The sequence below is a fragment of the Tinamus guttatus genome, unplaced genomic scaffold (genome assembly GCF_059628265.1).
Source record: "Tinamus guttatus ecotype Peru unplaced genomic scaffold, ASM5962826v1 Tinamus_guttatus_pri_ptg000223l, whole genome shotgun sequence".
Classification (NCBI taxonomy): domain Eukaryota; kingdom Metazoa; phylum Chordata; class Aves; order Tinamiformes; family Tinamidae; genus Tinamus; species Tinamus guttatus.
In genome coordinates, this window is record NW_028288757.1 from 1,654,966 (window position 1) to 1,673,774 (window position 18,809).

At 61.9% G+C, this 18,809-nt stretch overlaps 2 protein-coding genes across 15 annotated transcripts in view; one reads left to right on the forward strand and one right to left on the reverse strand.

The window, feature by feature from the left end:
- ATXN2 (ataxin 2) overlaps positions 1-1,774 on the forward strand; it is a 52,167-nt gene extending 50,393 nt beyond the window's left edge. For 12 of the 14 annotated variants that reach the window (XM_088525091.1, XM_088525097.1, XM_088525092.1 and 9 more), the window contains 2 exons: positions 131-299; positions 1,148-1,774. In XM_088525091.1, coding sequence (XP_088381217.1) covers positions 131-299; positions 1,148-1,176 — 198 coding nt within the window. In that variant the 3' untranslated portion in view covers positions 1,177-1,774. Of the gene's footprint in view, positions 1-130; positions 388-1,147 lie in introns of those variants that run through there. The other 2 variants (XM_088525090.1, XM_088525093.1) reach the window with 1 other exon arrangement.
- A 2,954-nt stretch (positions 1,775-4,728) lies between these two features.
- Positions 4,729-17,303, reverse strand: SH2B3 (SH2B adaptor protein 3). Its single transcript, XM_088525162.1, has 8 exons — positions 17,268-17,303; positions 10,851-11,489; positions 6,713-6,814; positions 6,484-6,581; positions 6,292-6,386; positions 6,016-6,218; positions 5,752-5,923; positions 4,729-5,009 (listed from the first exon to the last, which is right to left on the reverse strand). Exons 2-8 carry the CDS (start codon positions 11,466-11,468, stop codon positions 4,729-4,731), a joined length of 1,569 nt encoding a protein of 522 aa, XP_088381288.1. The 5' UTR covers positions 11,469-11,489; positions 17,268-17,303.
- Positions 17,304-18,809: the final 1,506 nt, after the last annotated feature.

Genomic DNA, 18,809 nt, shown 5'->3' on the forward strand with positions numbered 1-18,809 from the left:
TTTAGCTGAGCTAGTTAAAATGGAGTAAATCTCTGGATTTACTGGTACAGCTGGAGAAAACTTGCTAGTCATGTGGCCAGGAGTGATGCCTCCTTGTGACCATTCGATACTAAAGAGCTCTTTGTTGCAGGCTCATGTACAGTCAGGAATGGTTCCTTCTCACCCAACTGCCCATGCTCCAATGATGCTAATGACGACACAGCCACCCAGTGGTCCCCAAGCGGCCATCGCTCAAAGTGCACTACAGCCCATTCCCGTCTCGACAACAACACATTTCCCCTATATGACGCACCCTTCAGGTGAGGAGTGTGTGCCCGGGAGACCTGCACCTTAACCGAGCCAGGTCGTGTGTCAGCCAGATGTGGGGAAAAGGAGAACAGCAAAAAAAAAACCCCGAAAATGTCCTTTAGCAGCAGCACTCTGCAGAAAACAGCTTGTTCTGCAGGGAGCGTTTAGGCAGTGCCAGCCCCAGTGCAGGCCCAGCTCTACGTACAGGATTGAGCTGATTTAGCAAAGACCTGGTCTAGCAGAATTCCCCAAATGTGCAGGCCCTGGCCTGGCTCTGCCTTTCCAGGTTTGGCCGTGGGGGTTGGACTGCGTGGCCGTGTTTAATGATCCGGGGTTTCACCAAATTGGAAGCGGTTGGTCTTGAAGATAGGAATGGAAACACCCCCAAAGGGGTAGGGCCGTTAGACTTCCGAGAGCTGAAGTAAAATGGCATTTGAAGTCTGTTCTTTAATTCAGAGCAACATTCTGCAGCTTTATTTTGGGGAAAAGTAGAGGCTATATGACTTTCCATGTTAAATTTAATTCGTACCTAGGTGTCTGTATTTTTATTTTTATTTTTATTTTTTTTTCTGAACAGCCTCTGAACTCTTGTAGGGAACTAGATACCTCATTTTGTGTCCTGGGGGATGTGTGAGGAGAACAAGGATGCTTTCTGAGGGGCTAGGAAAATAAAGCAAGCAAACAAAGGGCATCTTAGTATGCAGGGGGTTGTTTTGTTTTTTCTTTCTTTCTTTCTTTTTTTTTAAAAGGAAAAAAAAAAAAGGAATTTCAGCTCAGTAGTTGTCCTGTGACCACTTTACTAGCAAACTGTTGTGTGGCTTGCCAATTTATTATTTACATTTGAACTTTTTTTTTACAGTACAAGCCCACCACCAACAGCAGTTGTAAGGCTCATCTGGAATAACTGAAAGGCTGGATACCTTTTATAGGCCAAATACCCTCCTTCTACTGCTTCTGCCAACTGGAAGCACAGAAAACTAGAATTTCATTTTATTTTGTTTAAAAAAAATTGATTTCTTGTAACATCCACTAGGAATGCTAACAGTTCATCTTGCAGTGGGAGAGATTCGGACTGAGTAGAGGCATTTAGGAACTTGTGGGCTATTCCATAATTCCATGCACTGTATCTGAGTCCTGCAAATGCCCCAACTCTGCTTGCTGAAAACTGGAAGTTATTTATTTTTTAATGACCCTTCAAAGTTATGAACTCATCAGCTAGCAAAAGAAGTAACAAGAGTGATTCTTGCTGCTATTATCACTAAAAATCAAGACTTGGAGATCCCTTTTACTTCTAACTAAACTTGAAACAGGTTCAGTAAAAAAAAAAAAATTCTAATCGTCAAACTGATGAATTATTATTTATAAATCACGTTTGATGAGATGATCACTATCGTGAGACAGTGATGTAACTTTTAAGTTAAGAAAACTTTTACTTTGTAGATAATATAAAATAAAAACTAAAAAAAAATTAAAAAATAAAAAAAGTTTTAAAAACTGATCCGCTTAGTGTTTGTGTCTTGTGTTACCAGCAGCTTTCTCTAATGTGTTTTCCAGCTTATGATCCACATTGGAAGGAATTCTTTATTTAGAGTGCGTCGCTCTGTTTTTATTTTGTTGCTTTGTGGGTTGGGTAGGGGCTTTTTTGGGTCTTTTTTGCTTTTTTTCTGCCTCCAGTGAAACTGAATCGGGGGTGTTTGACCTGCAGGACCATTGCAAAAGTAAGCGACAGGTTTCAAGATGGAAAATCGGGAAGGATTTTAACTATTTCTTGTATTCTCACGTGTTCACGTGCTGGCCTTGACGGTGACGATGATAAAACTGCCCAAGTCAGCAGTGCTGCAGGGGAAAGGAAGCCAATGGGATCAGCATTGCTAACTTAATGGAACGACAGGGGAAACGATGGAAAACCATAGGGGAGAAGAAGAGCCTATCCCATCCTTTGGATAGTCCTCACTGCCTATAAAATACCGAGGTCTTCCTCCCCCTTCTGCACGGTGCAGGCACCCAAAATCAGCAAAAAGAAGAGCCGAGTTCAATTTTAGTTGCATTTGAAAGGCAAGTCACTCCTGTATATGTGAGTTCTCGTGGGCAACAGTTAACAGTTATTTTGTGGCATGGAGAGAAAACGCTGGGGAATGCAAGTATCATCAGTAACTTCTTAGTCTTTCCTTGGACTATCACCCTGTAGTGATGGATTTTTTACAAATAAATCCCGGTGGGCAGTAGGGGACATAAGACCTTTACAAACAGCACCAGCGCCTTCGAGCAAGCCCTGCTCTGTGTCTGCTGAAAGATCAGCTTGTTCACGAGGCTCATTCACCTCCTAGATGGTTTCTGGCTCTTAGCAGCAGCTAATCCAGAATCTATTAAAGCAGCAAGAGACACCCAGGCTAAATATTCTAGAAACAGTTTATTAAGAGCAGATCTTTTTTTTTCCTTTTATATTATGGTAAAATTGCATTATTCAAGAATAAGTTACATGTACAGTACATACAGAAACAATATGTAGAAAACCTACTATACAAGAAGAACTTTTCTGTGCAGGTGAAAAGTAGAACTTCCAAGGAATACGCTCCGCTCCGACTGGGTTGGATCTGCCTGGTGAAGACAGTGTGGGAAGTGCAGTCCAGTCCACGGCTGGTGGTGGCAAAGGTTTGGGGTCTGTTGGGGCAGAGCCAGCTGGAATCAAAGGCTGGAATGCTGAATCCAAGGCTGTTAGTGGAGATTCCGAGGGTTTGCAGGCTCGTTAAGGTAACGCTGCGCCGGTGCGGTGACCGCAGAGGTGACGGTGGCGCTGGGTGACCTGTTCCCATCCCGCTCCCGGGGCTGGGATGAGGCGGCAGTGGCTGGAAAGGGGCTCGACGGTGCTTGGCACTGGCGTCACGAGGTTCCTCGGCGCCCGTCCTCAGCAAGGGACGTGCAAGGGCGCAGCAAAGCTGGGCTTTCCTGAGCCAGATGAGGAGGGAACGTTGTGTCTGCGCCCGGCCTGGAGGGAGGATTCGCCCGTCCCGGGCTACCCGCTGGCAGCAGAGACACGGCCGGGGTGTCACATCCACCCCGCTCGCTCTAAAATCTGAATCACCAAGTCCTGAGCTCAGGCATTTCCTCCTTCAAGTAACTGGAAGCAAAAAAACCTCCTTTGGAGGCGCTTTGCTCCCGGGGCCTGTGCGGGGCTGGGGGAAGCGGGAGCCGGCCCTGTTGGGTTAATTTGGCAGGGAGGGTTGAGGAGGAGGCGGCACCGCTGGAATAGAATAACGGGAGCGACGGTGGCAGCTTGAAAACACTCAAGCACCAGAACGGCAGCTTTGGGCTGCCACCAGCGCTGGCCGTCACCAGCACCCCCAGTAAGGCACAAGAAGAGGCAGTTCATAAGGGTCCCCCACTTGGGGGGGGCAGCAGGTTTTGGGGGGGATTTTTGCAAAGCAACGTGAGGCTGTTGCTGAGCCCAGCTGGCTGGAGGGGCAGTGCAGGAGCAGGGACCCCCAACCCCTCTCCTTGTCCCTCTGCATAGCTCCGTATCTCACCTTGCTACGAGCCAGGGAGGGGTTGAGACAAGCACAAGAGCGGGGGGGTGCTCTAAGAATCAACCCCCCCCCCCCGTGGTGTTAAAAATAATAATTTGCAGGGAAAAAAAAAAATCTCCATTTGACTTATGCATTAAAAAAACAAAATGAAAGAAAACCTCCATCAGCAGGGTGGAGTTTCTGTGGTGACGAAGGGTCAGGCTTCAGCTGGGCGTGTTGGTCCCCAGGGACACGTTAGTGTTCACCTCTTAATTAGCGATGCTAATTGGGGGTAGAGGTTGGGGGGGGCGGTTATTGCTGGTGCAGGGAGTTACTGCGATGGTGCTGGTTTTCATTACTAAAAAAAAAAAAAAAAAAAAGGCAAGAAAAGCCAGTTTTCTCCTTATCTAAAAAAAAGGTAAAGCCCAAAGCCTGGCAGGTGCTGGAGCTCGGTGTGCCCAGGAGCGCAGCTCCAGTGGGAAGGGAGCCCCAGCCCCACATCAGCCACGGGACAAGGGCTCTCTAAGCCTTTTTTGGGGTTGTTTTTGCCCTTCTTTCTCATCCTTTTTCCCCCTGCCCCAGTGACGTGGGTGCAGCCCCGGAGCCCGGCTCCTCTCCCGGGATCCAGCCCATCCAGGGCAGGCGGGAGGAGGCCACGGGCACCGCACGTGTAAACAGTAACGAGAAAGCTTCAATAAGAACAACAAAAAAATTGTAAAAATACAATTTAAAAAGGCCCTTTAACAGGCCGACCAGAGGGAGCACACCCGTACTGGAGTGAAAAATGAGCCCCTTCCTTGAAAAAAATAATAAAATCCCTACCCAGAAGGAAGACAAATAGTCACAGTCCGTGCTGCGCGCGCCTCCGGGATCCGACCTGGACTTGGTGCCGCCGGGTTCTGACCCGGGTTCGGTGCCGCTGGGCTCGGTGCCGCGGTCACAGCGGCGTGTACTGGTTGTCCACGGCGCGGACGCGGCCCCGGCCCGGCCCGGCCGCCTCCACGTCCCCGTCCTGCGCCCGGGCCCCGGGCGGCAGCGGCGGCGGCTCCGGCGGCAGCGGCACCAGGTGGAAGATCTGCTCCGGCTCCGGCGGCTCCATCGGCTCCGGCGGCTCCATCAGCTCCGGCTCGTCGATGCCGTGGGGACAGCCGGACACCGGCCCCGTGTCGCAGCTCCAGCCGGGAATGGGCAGGGTGAGAGGGACGGTGCTGCTGGACGCTGCGGGAGAAGGCAGAGGTGCAGGAGGGGGTTAGCAAGCAGGGATTGGGCCAATGTGGGGAAAAATGCCTGGGAAAAAGAGCTGGATTTTGCCTAGCTGGGAAATGCTGGCAGCAGGGAAGGAATACGTGCAACAAGGGGAAAGTGGCTGCAAGGGAAAAGCAGCTGCAGGGGGGAAATAATGGATGCAGCGAGGGAAATATTGGCTGTGGGGCAATATTGGCTGCAAGGGAAAAGTAGCTGCGGGGATGGGGAAATACTGGCTGCAAGGGGAAATATTTGCAGCAGCAGAAAATAGCAGCTGCAGGACAAAATACTGGTTGCAAGGGGAAATATTTGCAGCAAGGAGGAAACAATGGCTGTAGGGGGGGAGACTGCGAGGAGAAATATTGTCGGCAGGGGGAAATATTGGCTGCAATGGGAAATTGGCTGCAAGGAAAAGTATTTGCAGGGGGATGTCTGCAGCAGGGAGCAATATTTGCAGCATGGGAAAGGGTGGCTGCAGGAGGGATATTGGCTGCTGGGGAAGTTCTGGCTGCAGAGGGGAACTGGCTGCAAGGGAGAAGCAGCTGCAAGGGTCACTGAGTGGTTGCAGGGGGTATTTGCAGCGGCGGGGATGGTGGCAGCAGGGACGAGCCCGAGGCAGCGGGAAGCAGCCGGTGCGGGAAGAGACTTCTCCTTTCGCGAAAGAGGAAGCCCGGGAGCCTCCTCGCCCGGGCGCTTCCCCTTCCCGAGCCCCTACCGTGCGCCTGGGGCACGCCGAGGACGTAGCTGGCCAGGCGGACGTCGCAGGCCGCGCCGCACTCCAGGGGGATGGGATACCGTTGGAAGTGGTGCAGCATCTCCAGCACGGACGGGAAGCGCAGGTGCTGCACGCGGCACTGGCCCCGCTCCGTCAGCGACAGCCGCAGGTGCTGCGGGGGCGGCACGGGGGGGACATCAGCGCGACGGGGACGGGCGGGCGGCTCCGCCGTCCCGGGGACCCCGCGGGCGGCCCCGGCGGTACCTTGGCGCGTCCCTGGAAGTTGAAGGTGAGGACGTACTCGCCGCGGCGCGTCTCGCTCTGCCGCACCAGGAAGACGCCGTGGCCGCGCGCGCCGCCCAGCTGCACCAGCTGCGCCGCCCGCACGCGCGAGATGGGGCCGTGGAACCAGGGGAAGGCGGCGAGCAGCGGCTCCGCGCGCCCGCCCGGCGCCTCCGCCGGCGGCCCTGCGGCGGGGAGACCCGTGAGCACCCGGCCACCTTCCCCGTCCCCATCGCCGCGGGGACCGCTCGGCCTCACCTGGCTCCAGCGAGTCGGTGCTGCCGGCGGCGGCCACGGACGAGGCTCCATCCAGGCGCTGGCTGGAGAGGGGCTCCGGGTCGCCCACGTCGGACCTGAGGGGGACAGGGACAAGCCAGGCTGAGCCGGGGGGATCCCTGGCACAGAGGGACCCCCCGCATGGGGGGGTCGTGGCGCAATGGGGCTGCTCACCCTCGGGGGGCACAGGCGCACGCGCGGATCTCGGCCGTCCAGGCGCAGAGCTGCTGCTCGTCCCCGGCCTCGAAGAGCACGTCGGTGGCGTTGTGGACCTGCCGGCGGCGAAGAGGAGCGGCGGGATATGGGGATGGCGGCGGGCGTCCATCCGCACCCATCCCACCGGCTCCCGCCCCGCTCCGGAGCCTCCCAGCGCCATGCGGGGAGCTCTGGCCGCGGCTCCTACCTTGAGGACGAAGGTGTGCAGGTTGTCGGGCATCTCGAGGCGCGTGCAGCGGCGCACCTCGCGCACGGCGGAGCAGGCGGCGCGCAGCCGGGGCCTGGACGCCTGCGGAGAGGGGACGCGCGGCGCCTGAGCACGGACGGGGCCTCGGAGCCGCTCGGCGCCGGCGGATCCGCAACGCTCCCTCAGGCTGCGGCGGCTTCGCTCGCAATGCGCCGGGAGCGAGCAGGATGCTGCCCGGGGCACGTGCATCCTGCCCGGCTCTGACGCAGGCGCCCGGCGAAACGCTGAGCCAGCGCTTCCGCGCGCAGCCCTCCGCGTCCCGCGGGCTCCGGAGCGGCGCCGGAGGCCGCCCGGGCCCGGCCGGGGGGTTCTGCTCTCCCTGCCCGCAGCGCTCGCTCCCGCTCGCTCCCGCTGCGCTCCGGGGCCGGAAGCGCCCGCGCCGGCGCAGCCCTTATCGGCACCGCGTTGCGCCGAAGCCGATTTCTTGGAAGCGGCCGGTGCCGCGTGCCGGAGCGACCGCGGCGGCTGAGCACGCACAGCCCGGCCTCCGGCTTTCCCGGGAGCGCGCGGCGGAAGGGGGCGGGAATTCCAGGAACGGCACCGGCTTCGCCGAAGCGGCCGGCGCTGCCCGGGCTGGTCCGCGGCGCTGCCGGGGCGCGAAGGAAGCGATGCAGCAGCGCGATAGGGAGCCGGGGCGCGCGGAAGGCGCCCGCCGCAGCCCGCCCGGCCTCGCTGCTCGGAAAGGGATTTCTTGGTAACGCAGAGCACGCGCCGAGCGGCCCCGGCCCGGCCACGCGCTCCGGCTGAGCCAACAGCGGGGGCTGCGCATGGAAAAGCAGGGATTAATCCAGCGGAAACAGCCTGGGAAGGAGCACAGGGAGTTCCCTTTGGCCACGAGGCACCATGCGCTACTCTGAGCCGTGCAGGAAGGTGGAAGAGCTTGCCAGGAATACATGGGAAAAAGCATGGGAGAGCCCAGGGCTCTGCCGCACCGCGGCCCCTTGGAGGCTTCTCGGCTTTGCAGCCTCCTTCGTCACAGCCTCCCGGGAGCACCGCCCCGTCTCTCTTCCTTTAATTCATCCGTCCCCGGAGCCTCTTCCTCCCTGGTTTCCTCTCCCTTGCTGGGACAGGGATTTCCATGGATTCCCGGGCTGAGGAGGGGCACACGGGGTGTCCTGCCACCTTCGCGCCCTCGGTGCTGAGCAAGCACCCCAAAAGAAACCCCTGCGCCCAGCTAGGCGGGAGTGCGGCCTGTCTTGCTGCACATGGGATGCAGCACATGGGGGCTGTTTACTCTGAAACATAATGATGGCAAGACTGCCTCCCTAGGGTTATATATTTGCCATGGGCTCGGGTGAGGAGGGTGGAGGAGGATTCCTGCCTTGGTCCGGCATGCCGAGAGCGGAGCTCCCACAGGAATGGTGATACCGGAGAGGAAACCAGCCCCGGGAAAGCAGCTCGGCTCCCCGTGGGAAGGGGCTCGGCGGCCACAACGGGCGCCCTTGTGCGGCTCTGAAGCGGGGGATTGTGCACGGTGGGGCACAAAGCCCCTCTGTCCGCAGCACCAGCGGCTGCGGCGCGCTAAATAAATGCATTTAAAAGAAGGAAAGAAAACACAGCCCCGGGGCGCCGAGGCCGCGGTGGGGACAGTGAGCAGGGATGCGGGATGGGATGCTCCAGCCTCAAACATGGAGCCAAAAAGCACCGATTTTGGGGAATTTTAGTGCTGGGATATTGGGGCACCCTGCTACCCCGCTTGGGTTTGGTGTCACAAATGACATCTCAAGGGCCGGGGCTCTGAGCAGGCAAGTTCACCCTCCGCTTCAGTCCCAGCCGGGCTCACTTCCAGCAGGAACTGCCCTAATAATTTCCAGGAATAAATAAAGAGCACGGAAAGTAAACAAGGTTGTGGCAAGCGAGCGGAGCCGGGGCCGAGGCGCCCTCGAGCCGTGGGGCTGCTCCCAGTTGGAAAATGGGATGCAGCTGGTGGCTCCACGGTCATAGGCAGAGAAAATCCCTGCAAAACGTAGGGATTTGGTGCCGGAGCGGAGCTGCTCGTGGCGCTGCCGCTGCTCCGAACGGCTCCGGTGCCCCCCGTGCGCTCGCCTAAATATTTACCCTCGCGAGAGGCGCTCAGCCCCGAAACAACCACATCCTGGACCGAGCCAGAACAGGAAAAAAAAAAAAAAAAAAAAAAAAGATTTAGAAAAGCAAAAAATAAAAGGCAAAAAAAAGAGACAAGCCCAAACCCGCCGGCGGGTGGCGGCTTCCCGTGGCGCCCGGCGCCCCCAAATCGGCATTTCCTCCTCGCGTCGCTGCAGGAGGGGCGTGTTTGTCTATAAACGGATAAATAAACTGATAAATAAACGGATCAATAAATGGGAAGGGTCTGCCTGGGCGGCAAGTCTCATCCGGAGGAGCTGGGGGAAGCCCAAGTGAGGAGTTATGGCTATTCCGGGTGCGGAAGGACCCCGGCTCCCGTGGGAAGAGCCGGCCGGGAGCGCAGCGGGACCGGAGCCGCGCGCCCGTCCCGAGCCCGGCGCTTCCCTCCGCTCTTCAGCAATTTGCGCCGGGGCTGCGGTTAGGCTGCGAAAAGTGTTTTTTCCGTGCATGACCAAGGATGGAAAAAGTTGCGGTTAATAAATGACAAATAACCTTTTGTCTCCCAGCCCTCCCCCTCCCCGGCGCTGCCTGCCCTGAAACACTTAAAAAAGAGAGAGGAAAAAAAATAGAATTAGAAAATCACCACTGAAATCTGGAGCAGCCGGGCGGTGCCGTCGAAGAACGGCGCCTGCCGACCCTGCGCGTGGAGCCGCGCTTCTCGGAAACGCGCTTCAGGTGAAAGGAAAGGGGAAAAAAGTTACATATATATCTATATATATGTATATAAAAGAAAAAGAAAAGAGGAAGTCGCAGTGCTGAGCGCGCTGAGATAAAAACTCCGCTCGCCCCGGTGCGGGGCTGCAGGGCCGTGAGCGGCGGCGCCGGCCCCGAGCGCGCAGGAGGCCACGGGCCCCGTCGCGGCCTCCCTTGGAATCCCGACGGCCTCCCGCTTCCTGCGGGAACATCTGGCGGGCAGAAACGGCCGCGGATGTTTCCGCTGCAAATCCCAGCGCTCGCGGGGCTTGGCCGTGAGAAATGCAACATGACGGGGGCCAAAACGGAGCCCCAGGCCGAGCGCTCCCCTCCGTCGGGAGGGGAGCCGGAGTCGGCCTCGCACCTCTGCCGAAGGGAAGGGGAAGCGCGAGCGGCGCCGCTTCCCGAACACCGAGGAGCGCCGCGGGGCCGGCTCCGCGGAACGCGCTCGGGGCTCGCGGCCGCGCTCGGCGCAGGGAACCCAAACCACAGGGGGAAAAAAGAAACCTCTCTTTGCATGCAAGCAAAAACGAGAAAAGAGAAACCTGCAGCCACGCTGGGAGGGTGAGCGGAGGGAAAATAAATGCAACTATGTACGTATAAAATGTATACAAATCCACTGGATTTACCCCTATTTTGACCTGCCTCCTAAGAGATTCCCAATTAAACCACCTCTGCATCCCCACCAATTGCCAGTGCTCCAGGCAGGGAGGATTCCCATCCCCAACCCAACTCAATGGGGAACGCAGGGCAGTTCGCTCCATCCCGGAGCATCCCAGCACGATGTGGCTGTGAGTGCCCACCTGGCTGGTCCTGCACCGCCCAAAAGAGCAAGACTGTAAAAAAACCTTGCAAAATGCTCCAGGATCTCCCCAGCTTCCGATTTTTCCCTGCCTGGTGCAGACAGGAGCACATGGCAGGGATAGCAGCGAGGCACCAGGAGCAAAAGCAGCAGGCGGTTCCAAGCGAGCCAGCAGCCGCCGTGCAACCAGGCTCAGCGCACACGGAGTTGCAGAGCTGCATGCGGGGCAGGAGGGAGAGGAAAATCATCCAGAAGGGATTTCCAAGCACACGACCACGTCCGTGCAGGAGCCACGGTGCCGTTCCAGCTGCAGGGGCTGCCTGCTTGCTGCAGCGTCGCCGCTGAGCGAGCAAAAGGCACCCGGCGCCGTGCGCCCTCCTCCCCGCGCTGGCGCAAAGCAAGAGGGACGCACGAGCTGCCCAAGGGCCTGCGGATCCCGTCCCGCGCGCGCGGCCCCGTTCCCGCTCGCTTCCCGCTCACCTTGGGCGGGTCGAAGAGCTCCAGGACGTAGCCGTCGTCGAGGGGCGTCTCGCCGCGGCGCAGCAGCAGGCGGCAGCGCTGCCAGCGGGCGCCGCTGTCCAGCGAGGTCTCGTCGAGCAGCCCGTAGCGCAGCAGCCCCTCCTTGCGCACGGCGCCCGCGCGCTTGCCGCCCGCCTCGGGGCCCGGCGGCTCCGCCGCGCGCCGGCGGAAGAGGCCGCGCCAGCTCCGCCGCAGCTGGCTCAGCGAGAAGGGCCTCCGCGCGGAGCCGGGCAGCTCCTCCGAGCTCCGCGCCTTGCGCACGGCGCCGCCGGCATCGGCGTCGCGCTCGGGCTCCTTGCTGGCCGCGGCGGCCGCGACGCGGCGCGGCGCTTCGCGGTAGTCGCGGGCGGGCGCCGGGTGCTGCGCGCCGCCCTCCTTCACCTCGTGGCAGAAGTAGTGCTGGAAGAGCACGGTGAAGTGCACCGAGAAGCTCTCGGCGGCCAGCGGCTCGTGCTGCGGGTGCTCGCGGGCGAAGCGCACGTAGTGGCGCGCCAGCTCCTTGGCGGTGCTGATGGCGTGCAGCTCGCAGAACTCGCTCCAGCCCCGGGGACGCGCTGCCGGCACGGCCTGCCCGCTCATCGCACACGCTCGGCGCCGCCGCTGCAAGACACCGAGCGCCGCGTCAGCATCCACAGGCCTCGTCCTGCTGTCCCCAACCCACCAGCACCATCCCAGATCCCACCCTGCAGTGCCCAAGGTGCTGATCCCCTTTCCTGGGTGATCCCTGCAGCATTTTGCTCCTGCCGCAGCTCATTCCCTGCACCATGGACACAGGGAGCAGCTGGATGTTGATGTTGGCGCTGGCTGCATCCCGACGGCCAGCAAGCAGCCTGGCACCAGAATCACGGTGCGGGTAGCTGCTCCGAGCATCCTCACCCCCACGCTCCAAGGATCCTGGTCCCCGTGCCCCCATTTCCCCACGGAGCGGCCGGGCTTCCTGCTGGCAGCTCCCGCGGGAGCGCCGGCCCGGCTGCATCCGCTTTCCCTTGGCCAGGGCTCAGCAGCGCTCGCGGCTTTTCCTCCCAGGGCCTGGATCCATGGAGCTGATAGAGCTTTGCAGGGACACGGAGGGGACACACGTGCGTGACCAATATCCACAGCGGGCAGAGCAACCGGTCCCAAGGGGCTCATGGAGAAGCGGCTTTGGCAGCAGCGGGAAGGGGACGCTGCATCCCGGGAACACCGGCAGGGCACGAGGCAGCGGGAGGCGCACGGAGGGGACGACCCCGGCGCGCTCCGCTGGCGGCTTCCCGAGGCGCGCGGCCGGGAAAGGCCGGGAATACGGCGGCGCGGCCCCTGTTTACCGCCCTACCTTGCGCCCCGCGCGGCCTTTATCGGCGCCGCGCACGCCACTCGGGCAGGAAACATCCTTCCCGGGCCGGATCCGCCGCGGCCTCCCCGAGCGCGCGGCCCGCGCAGGAACAGCGAGCGCGTGCCTGGTGTTTTGGGGGGGATGGGGAGGGAAAAGAATAAAAATAATAATTACAAATAACATAAATCCCGGGTGAGGGAGGAGGCGAGCGAGGAGATTTGGCCAGCGCCGGGCACTCGCACACGGGGCGACGATAAGAGCCGGCTCCGTGGGGAAGCCAGACCTCTATCTCCGCCGGGCTTCCTATTACGTCCACAGAAGTTTCTAGACTGGGAGATGTTATCTGGGGTCGGGCCGGGCCGTGGTGCCGGGCGCGAGCCCCCCCGCAGGGCCCCGGCGTCTATCGACGCCGCCAGCCCGCGCGTGACTCAGCACCCCGCGCGCGCTGCCGCTTCCTGCGGCTCCGGCACGGCCGGAGGGACGCCGGCGCTCCCGCGGGAACCGGGCACACCGGGAAGGATCCCCAGGGAGCAACAGGGATGGCAAGGGGCTCCCGGCTGCCTCGGCACCGCGGGAAACGCGCTCGCTCCGCTTCCGATGGCCGCCGGATCCGGCCCTGCGTGAGGCGCTCGCTGGAACCGCCAGGATGTGGCCAGGAAGGTTTTGGCACTGCAGCGCATTCGATGCTCGTGTTTTTTTGACCTCGGAAGCAGGAGCAACGCGGGAGAGGCCGGAATTGGCCCCGCCGTCGGACCAGCCCCCTATTCCCTCTCAGCAAGCAGCATCTCCCACAAGGATCCCATCCTCCCGCCTGGCCGCAGCCTCGGAGCCAGCAGCAGAAATCCCTTCCAACCGCGCGCTCCGGCCAGCGGGAACGGCCGCCGGGCACGGGGCCCGTCCTCCTCTTTGGACGCATCGCGCTGCCGAACCGCAGCCGGCAGCTGCTTCCAGGCCGGGACGCCTTCCAAATGCCTCGCGCTCCCGGACGATCCCCGTGGGAGCTCCAGCGCGCAGCCAAGAGAGATCCGGAGCAGCCAAAGAGCTGCCGGCCGCAGCTCATCCGCTCCAGCTGCGGCGAGCGGAGCCGTCCCGGGAGCAGAGCCGGCGCTCGCCGAGCCCCGGCCTCCCTCCCTGCAGCCATCCCGAGCTTCCCGGCGGGAAGCAAGCTGGCAGGGCGAGCACGGGGAGCGTTATCCGGAGCGTGGGCCGCGCGCACCTGCAGCCGAGCCGGGAGCCGCTGCCGCCCCCGTGGATTTCGGGATGGTTTTGGATGCTGCGCTAGCAACGGCGCCGGAGCCGTGAGCTTCCCGCTGCCCCAGCGCCACTTCCCTGCGGGATTGCTGGCTGCCCGCGTGCTTTGATCCGACAGGTCTGGGCTCGTGCAAGGAGCAAATCCCAAGGGATTTAATTAAATGCTTCCCTGCCTGGCCAAGCGAGTGGTGCTGGTGAAGGGGACCTGGACACAGGATGATGGGAGGGACATGCCAGGCGCACGGTCTGCAAAGCCAGAAACATGCAAAATAGCACCAGAAAAAGGCAGGGGAAAAACATACAAACTGCAGCAGTTTTTGGAATTGCGCCCAGGGAGTCGGCTGCCCGGAGCAGGACCTGCGTGGGACATGGTGCGTCCCGCCGCACGCTCCGGCTCCCGCTCCGTGTTTTGGGCTCCCCTTTTATCTGCGCGAGCCAAGCGGGGCTGGGGCTCGGCCGAGCCGAAAACGAAAGCGGCTCCGGCGGCGGCGTGGGGAGAGCAGGAGCTGCCGGCGCCAGCGGGAAACCTGATTTGCGTGCGGCGAGCGCACGAGCGGATCCTCCCGCGGCATCGCCAGGCTCCCGTTTCCCTTCTTCTTTCCCCTTTACCAAGCGCAAATCCATTAAAAAATCCCCCTCCAGGCTCTTTTGTAAAGGGAGTTCCAAGGAAGGAGCTCGGGGTGGGATCTGCTACCGCTCCGTGCATTCCACCGTGCCCATCCTGAAGCCACAGGAGGGACCAACACCCTGGATGCAGCCCAGACAGATGGACATAACAGCAACTGCAGGGCCACTTTGTGGTCCTGGAGCGCAGGAGAAGCGGGAACAGCCGTGGGAACGTGCAGGGAATGGGAGCCCGGGAGCTGCAGTCCCGTCGGGCGCTGTCCTTTGGGAGCAGCTCCGCACCCTTGGAAAGCCCCGGGGGTTTTATCGCTGCCTCTGGAGCCGGAGCCAGCGCGCTGCTCACCGACTCCATGTCCTGGCTCTGGCAAAACTGCTGCCACTTTGCTCCAGCGCAGAGAAGAAAAAGAGGGGGAAACAAGAAGAAGGACAAGGAAAAACAAGCCTGGGGATGCCGACTATCCCGGAGCGGGTGTGACCGAGCAGCTGCGGAGCGCGGCATGGCCAGAGCCATCACGCACAGCGTTAATGACGCAAATTAACGAGAGGCGAGGAGGGTTATTCGGCTGATAACCTGCCCCACCTGCAGCACCCACACGTTCAGGGGTTGCTCTAAGTCGGGCCACGCTGGGGTTTTGTGCCAACCTGGGCTCCGGCAGCCGCCCAGCTGGGTTCTCCAGCGGCTCCTATAGCCGCTGCCTGCAATCCCCAGCACATTTGGGGATTTTTCCTCCCTTTTTTTCCCTGCTCAAGCAGCTTGAATTGAGCCTGCAGCTTCAAGAAGTGGCAGCAAAGCAGGTCTGAGACCTCCCCCAACACAGCTCACAAAAGTTGCAATTTTAAGAATTAGAAAAGCGTCAAAAGCCAAGGATTTGGGGATGGTTTCTTCCCCTAGGCCCCCTTTCCAGCTCAATACACTCACACCTCCAGCTTGACCACCTAGCCCCACAAGTGGCTCATCCCAAACTTGTTCTTGGAGCCCCCCACGCACAGGCCATGCATGGCCAGGGCCACCCCACAGACACCAGGAATGTGGCCAGCGCGACGCCGCTTTACGGCACAGGAATCCTCTGGCTCCACTTCCCATGCAGATCCCGGGCCGGATGGAAACTCCGCATTTACTTGTCCCACGGGAACCAACTGGGCTGAGCCGCAGCATCCAGCCTGGCTCCTCTGAGGACACAAACCCCCTGGCACAAGCCTATCACCCCAGGAGTGAGTGCCCATCACCGCAGCGTCTGGCACCAGTTCTGCACCTGAACACCCTGTGCTTGGGGGTCCCTTCCAACAGGCTCCGCAGGCTGAGGCTGCTGCACTGCATTAAATCCATCACCGCTGTGTCCATGCGGGAGAGGACAGGGTCTGGAGCGAGGCAGGGACCTCGGCTCTTCCCGGGGGACGCAACCAGGCCACGAGGGACCACCTGCCACCCCGCGCCGTGTCCCGGCCGCGCGGGGCCCTTCCTCGGCGCCGAGCGCGGCGGCACCGCGCGGCCCTGCCGGAGCGAAGGGCTTGCGCTTTCGCTTCGACTCCGCTGCTGGGATTTGTCCAGGCGCCTTCACGCCACGGGCTGACTTGGCGGGAGAGGCCGGCTCTCGTGCGGAGCGGCGGGGAGGAAGCGGCGGGTTTCGCTTGCGCTAAGCGAGCTGCGAGGCCCCCCCTCAGCCCCCTGCACCGGGAAACCGCTCCGGAGCGATACAGCGGCTCCAGGGAAACGAAAAGGGATCTTTATGGAGACGATAAATGCATAAAAGCGAAAGCAGAAAAAGGAAGCACTGGGAGGGGGGGGACAAGGAGCGCTTTGTCCTCGCACAAAGAGGGGGCAGGCTGAGAAGAAACCCGAGGCTCCAACCTCCTCCAAACAAACCAGAGTAAAAACCTCCCAGCAGCTCCGCAGGCCTCCAAACGCGGCTGGCACAGCCCAACAGCACCCGGGACACGCGGAGAGGAGCATCCCCAGGCACCCACCACTGCCTCCATGGCCACGGTGCCGCGCGCCCCAAGCCCCCGGCCCGCGATGCCGCCACATCTGGAATCAATTTGCAAGAGCGAAATCCCAGCTCCACAGCTCTCCCTCGTTTCCTTGACAGTAAATCCCAGCCACGACCACGTTATTCCCACTGCCGGAGCCAGCAGGATGGCTCCTTCGGGGGATGACCCTGCGGCGCTTGGCACAGGGGTTGGCACAGGGGTTGGCACGGGGCTCGTCACCCCATGGGGAGGCCGCCGACGCAGCAGCTTTGTGTTTGGGGCCTCTCTGCTGCCCGTGAGCTGGCGAAGTGCCCAGGGAGCAGAGAGCCAGCGGAGCCGCTTGGCAGGATGTGACCGGCCCGTGGCTGGCACTGCTCTTTGGTGCAAGGGGAGGGGGGTGACACGTGAGGCACAGCCCGCAAGGCGGGTGACATCCCTGGACAGGGGCTGCTGGGGCAGGTGAATGTCCCCCCCATGCCAAAGGGGCAGGGCGGCTCCATGCATCCAGCACCCCTGGGTGGGGGGTCTCCAGGATAAGGAGGGGATGGGGGGACAGGTTCCATAGGAGCACTATGATAGGGAGTGCCGGGGGGAACAGGGTCCCTGCGATGGGGAGTCACAAGGGTGCTGGGAGGAAGGGGGTTCCCAGGACGGGAAGCCCCCGATGGGGACCTGGCTCACAGGGTACCTAGGACAGCAGGTCCCCAAGGGGGAAACGGGTCCTCAGGGAAGTAAGTGCTGGGGGGCAAGTAGGTAATCATGATACAGAGCCCCGGAGGGCGACTGGGACCCCCAGGACAGGGGGTGTAGGAAGAAGGAAGCCCCGGGAGGAAAGGCGAGAAAGTGGCGCAGGAGGGAGCAGGAGCCCAGAACAGCGGGGCCTGGGAGTCCGGGCGGGGGAACGACGGCGCAGGCAGGAAAAGGAGTCCGGGGAGGGGAGAGACAGACAGGAAAGGGGGTGGAAGTGGGGAAAGGAGGTGCCAGAGAAGGGGTGAGGGGTAGCGGGTGCCAGGACAGGGGGTCCGGGGGAACCGGGTGCCAGGGAAGGGAGGTCCCGGGATGAGGGCGGGTCCCGGGGAACGGGGGTCCCGTCCCAGCGCGAGCGCCGGCCGCCGCCCCGGCCGGACCCGCCGCCGCTTTCGCTTTGCAGCAGCGGGGCCGGTGGTTCCCGGGACAGGGGGAGGTTCTCGGGGCAGGGGGGGTCCCGGGGGTCCCGCCGTTACCTGCACGAGAAGGCGGCCGCGCGCCGCTCGCCCATGGTGGGTGCGCGGCGAGCGCCGAGCCCGGGCGCACCGAGCGCCGCGACGGGACGGGCCAAGACGCGACGAGACGAGACGAAACGAGACGAGACGGGGCGGCCCGAGCGCGGAGGCGGCTCAGGAGGCAGCGCAGGGGCGCGGGCGGCTCCGCATTTCCGCCGAGCGCAGCCGGGGCGCGGGGCGCGGACCCCGGCCCGGCGCTTATGTAAAGAAGCGGCGGCGGCGGCTGCGCGGGCGGGGGCGGAGGCTGCGCGGGACCGGGGGGGTGGGGGGGACACGGCGGGGGCGGAGCGGCCGCTCCGGGGCTCGCGCCGCCCCCGCCGGCAGCTCCGCGCCCGCGCGGCGCCTTTATCTTATCTGCGCGGCCGCCCCGCCGCGCGCTCCCGGGCGCGCGCCCGGATGGGTCCGTGCGTCCCGTCCCGTCCCGTCCCGTCCCGCCGCCGCCGGGGCCGCGTTGGTTCGGCGGGAGCCCTCGCAAGGTGTCCCGAGTGGGTTCCGGGGGGTCCCACTGGCCCTTGTTGTGTGGGGCTCCAGCCTGGACACTCGGAGCTGGCCCGTGCGGCCCCGGCCCTGCTGGCTCTGCCGATGGGTCTCTGGGCTCCGATGTCCCCTGGAGGGGTGCCAGGGGGTCCCAACGTGGCAGGGCTGCAGCAGCCCACCCAGCCAAGCTGTGGGAAGCGATGAGATGATGAATTTCCCCTACGCCTTCCTCCCGCAGCGGGCTGGATCGCGGGCTGCAGCGTCGCCTCCGGCCTCTCACATCCTCCCGCTTTGCTGGTGGCCTGGGAGCAGCTCTGGGGCCTCCTCCGGCCCTTGCACTGCTCAACTTTGCCAAGCGGGTGAGGTCCATTGGGGCGCTCATCCCAGACTCAGCGCACTCCCCGTGTCCCATCAGTCCCATCCCTACCCCATCCCTCCCCTTGTTGCTAGGAAAGACTGAAACCGAAAGGCGGCGCGGTGCCAGCACCTGTCACGAGGCCGCTCGTGCTCAGCCCTGTCCTTGGCCCCTGGCTCATCCCCAGGCTGAGCTCCACATCCTGATGGGCTCCAGGAAGGGGCTGCCGCGAGGGCCGGCACCGAGTGGGACATGCCCCAAACCCAGGTGCAGCTTTGCCCATGGCCTCAGCCTGGTGGGTCCGGGGCACAGGGTCCCCCTCGCCAGAAGCTGCCAGGGAAGGAGGTGCCCCTGCCCAGGCCATCGCTGGGCTCCAGCTGCCATCTCCTGGGCACCGGCAACACTGCATGGCCTGGGCAGCTCTGCGCGCTCCTGGCACGCTTCCGCACGCTTCCGCACACCTTGGGACGCTGCGGCACTGCTCGGCTGCACGACCTCACCAGGGTGCCTAGAGTGGGTGACAGTGCACCCACCAAGGGGCAGCCCTGCTCCAGTTCGGAACATCCCAGGATGGGGGCTCCGTATTGGGAGCGTAAAAACTCCTTTGCAAGGTGGCGATTGGAGGACACAACTCGTGAGCCCTCCTGGAGGTTCCAGGGCAGCACGGTCAG

What these genes read in the sequence shown, in the direction of transcription:
- SH2B3 (XM_088525162.1), bottom strand. Translation starts at nt 11,468, where the DNA reads ATGAGCGGGCAGGCCGTGCCGGCAGCGCGTCCCCGGGGCTGGAGCGAG. An exon ending in TGCGCCTGTGCCCCCCGAGG is followed by an intron (nt 6,387 to 6,483) that starts GTGAGCAGCCCC and finishes TGTCCCCCTCAG; the next exon opens with GTCCGACGTGGGCGACCCGG. An exon ending in CACCGACTCGCTGGAGCCAG is followed by an intron (nt 6,219 to 6,291) that starts GTGAGGCCGAGC and finishes TCCCCGCCGCAG; the next exon opens with GGCCGCCGGCGGAGGCGCCG.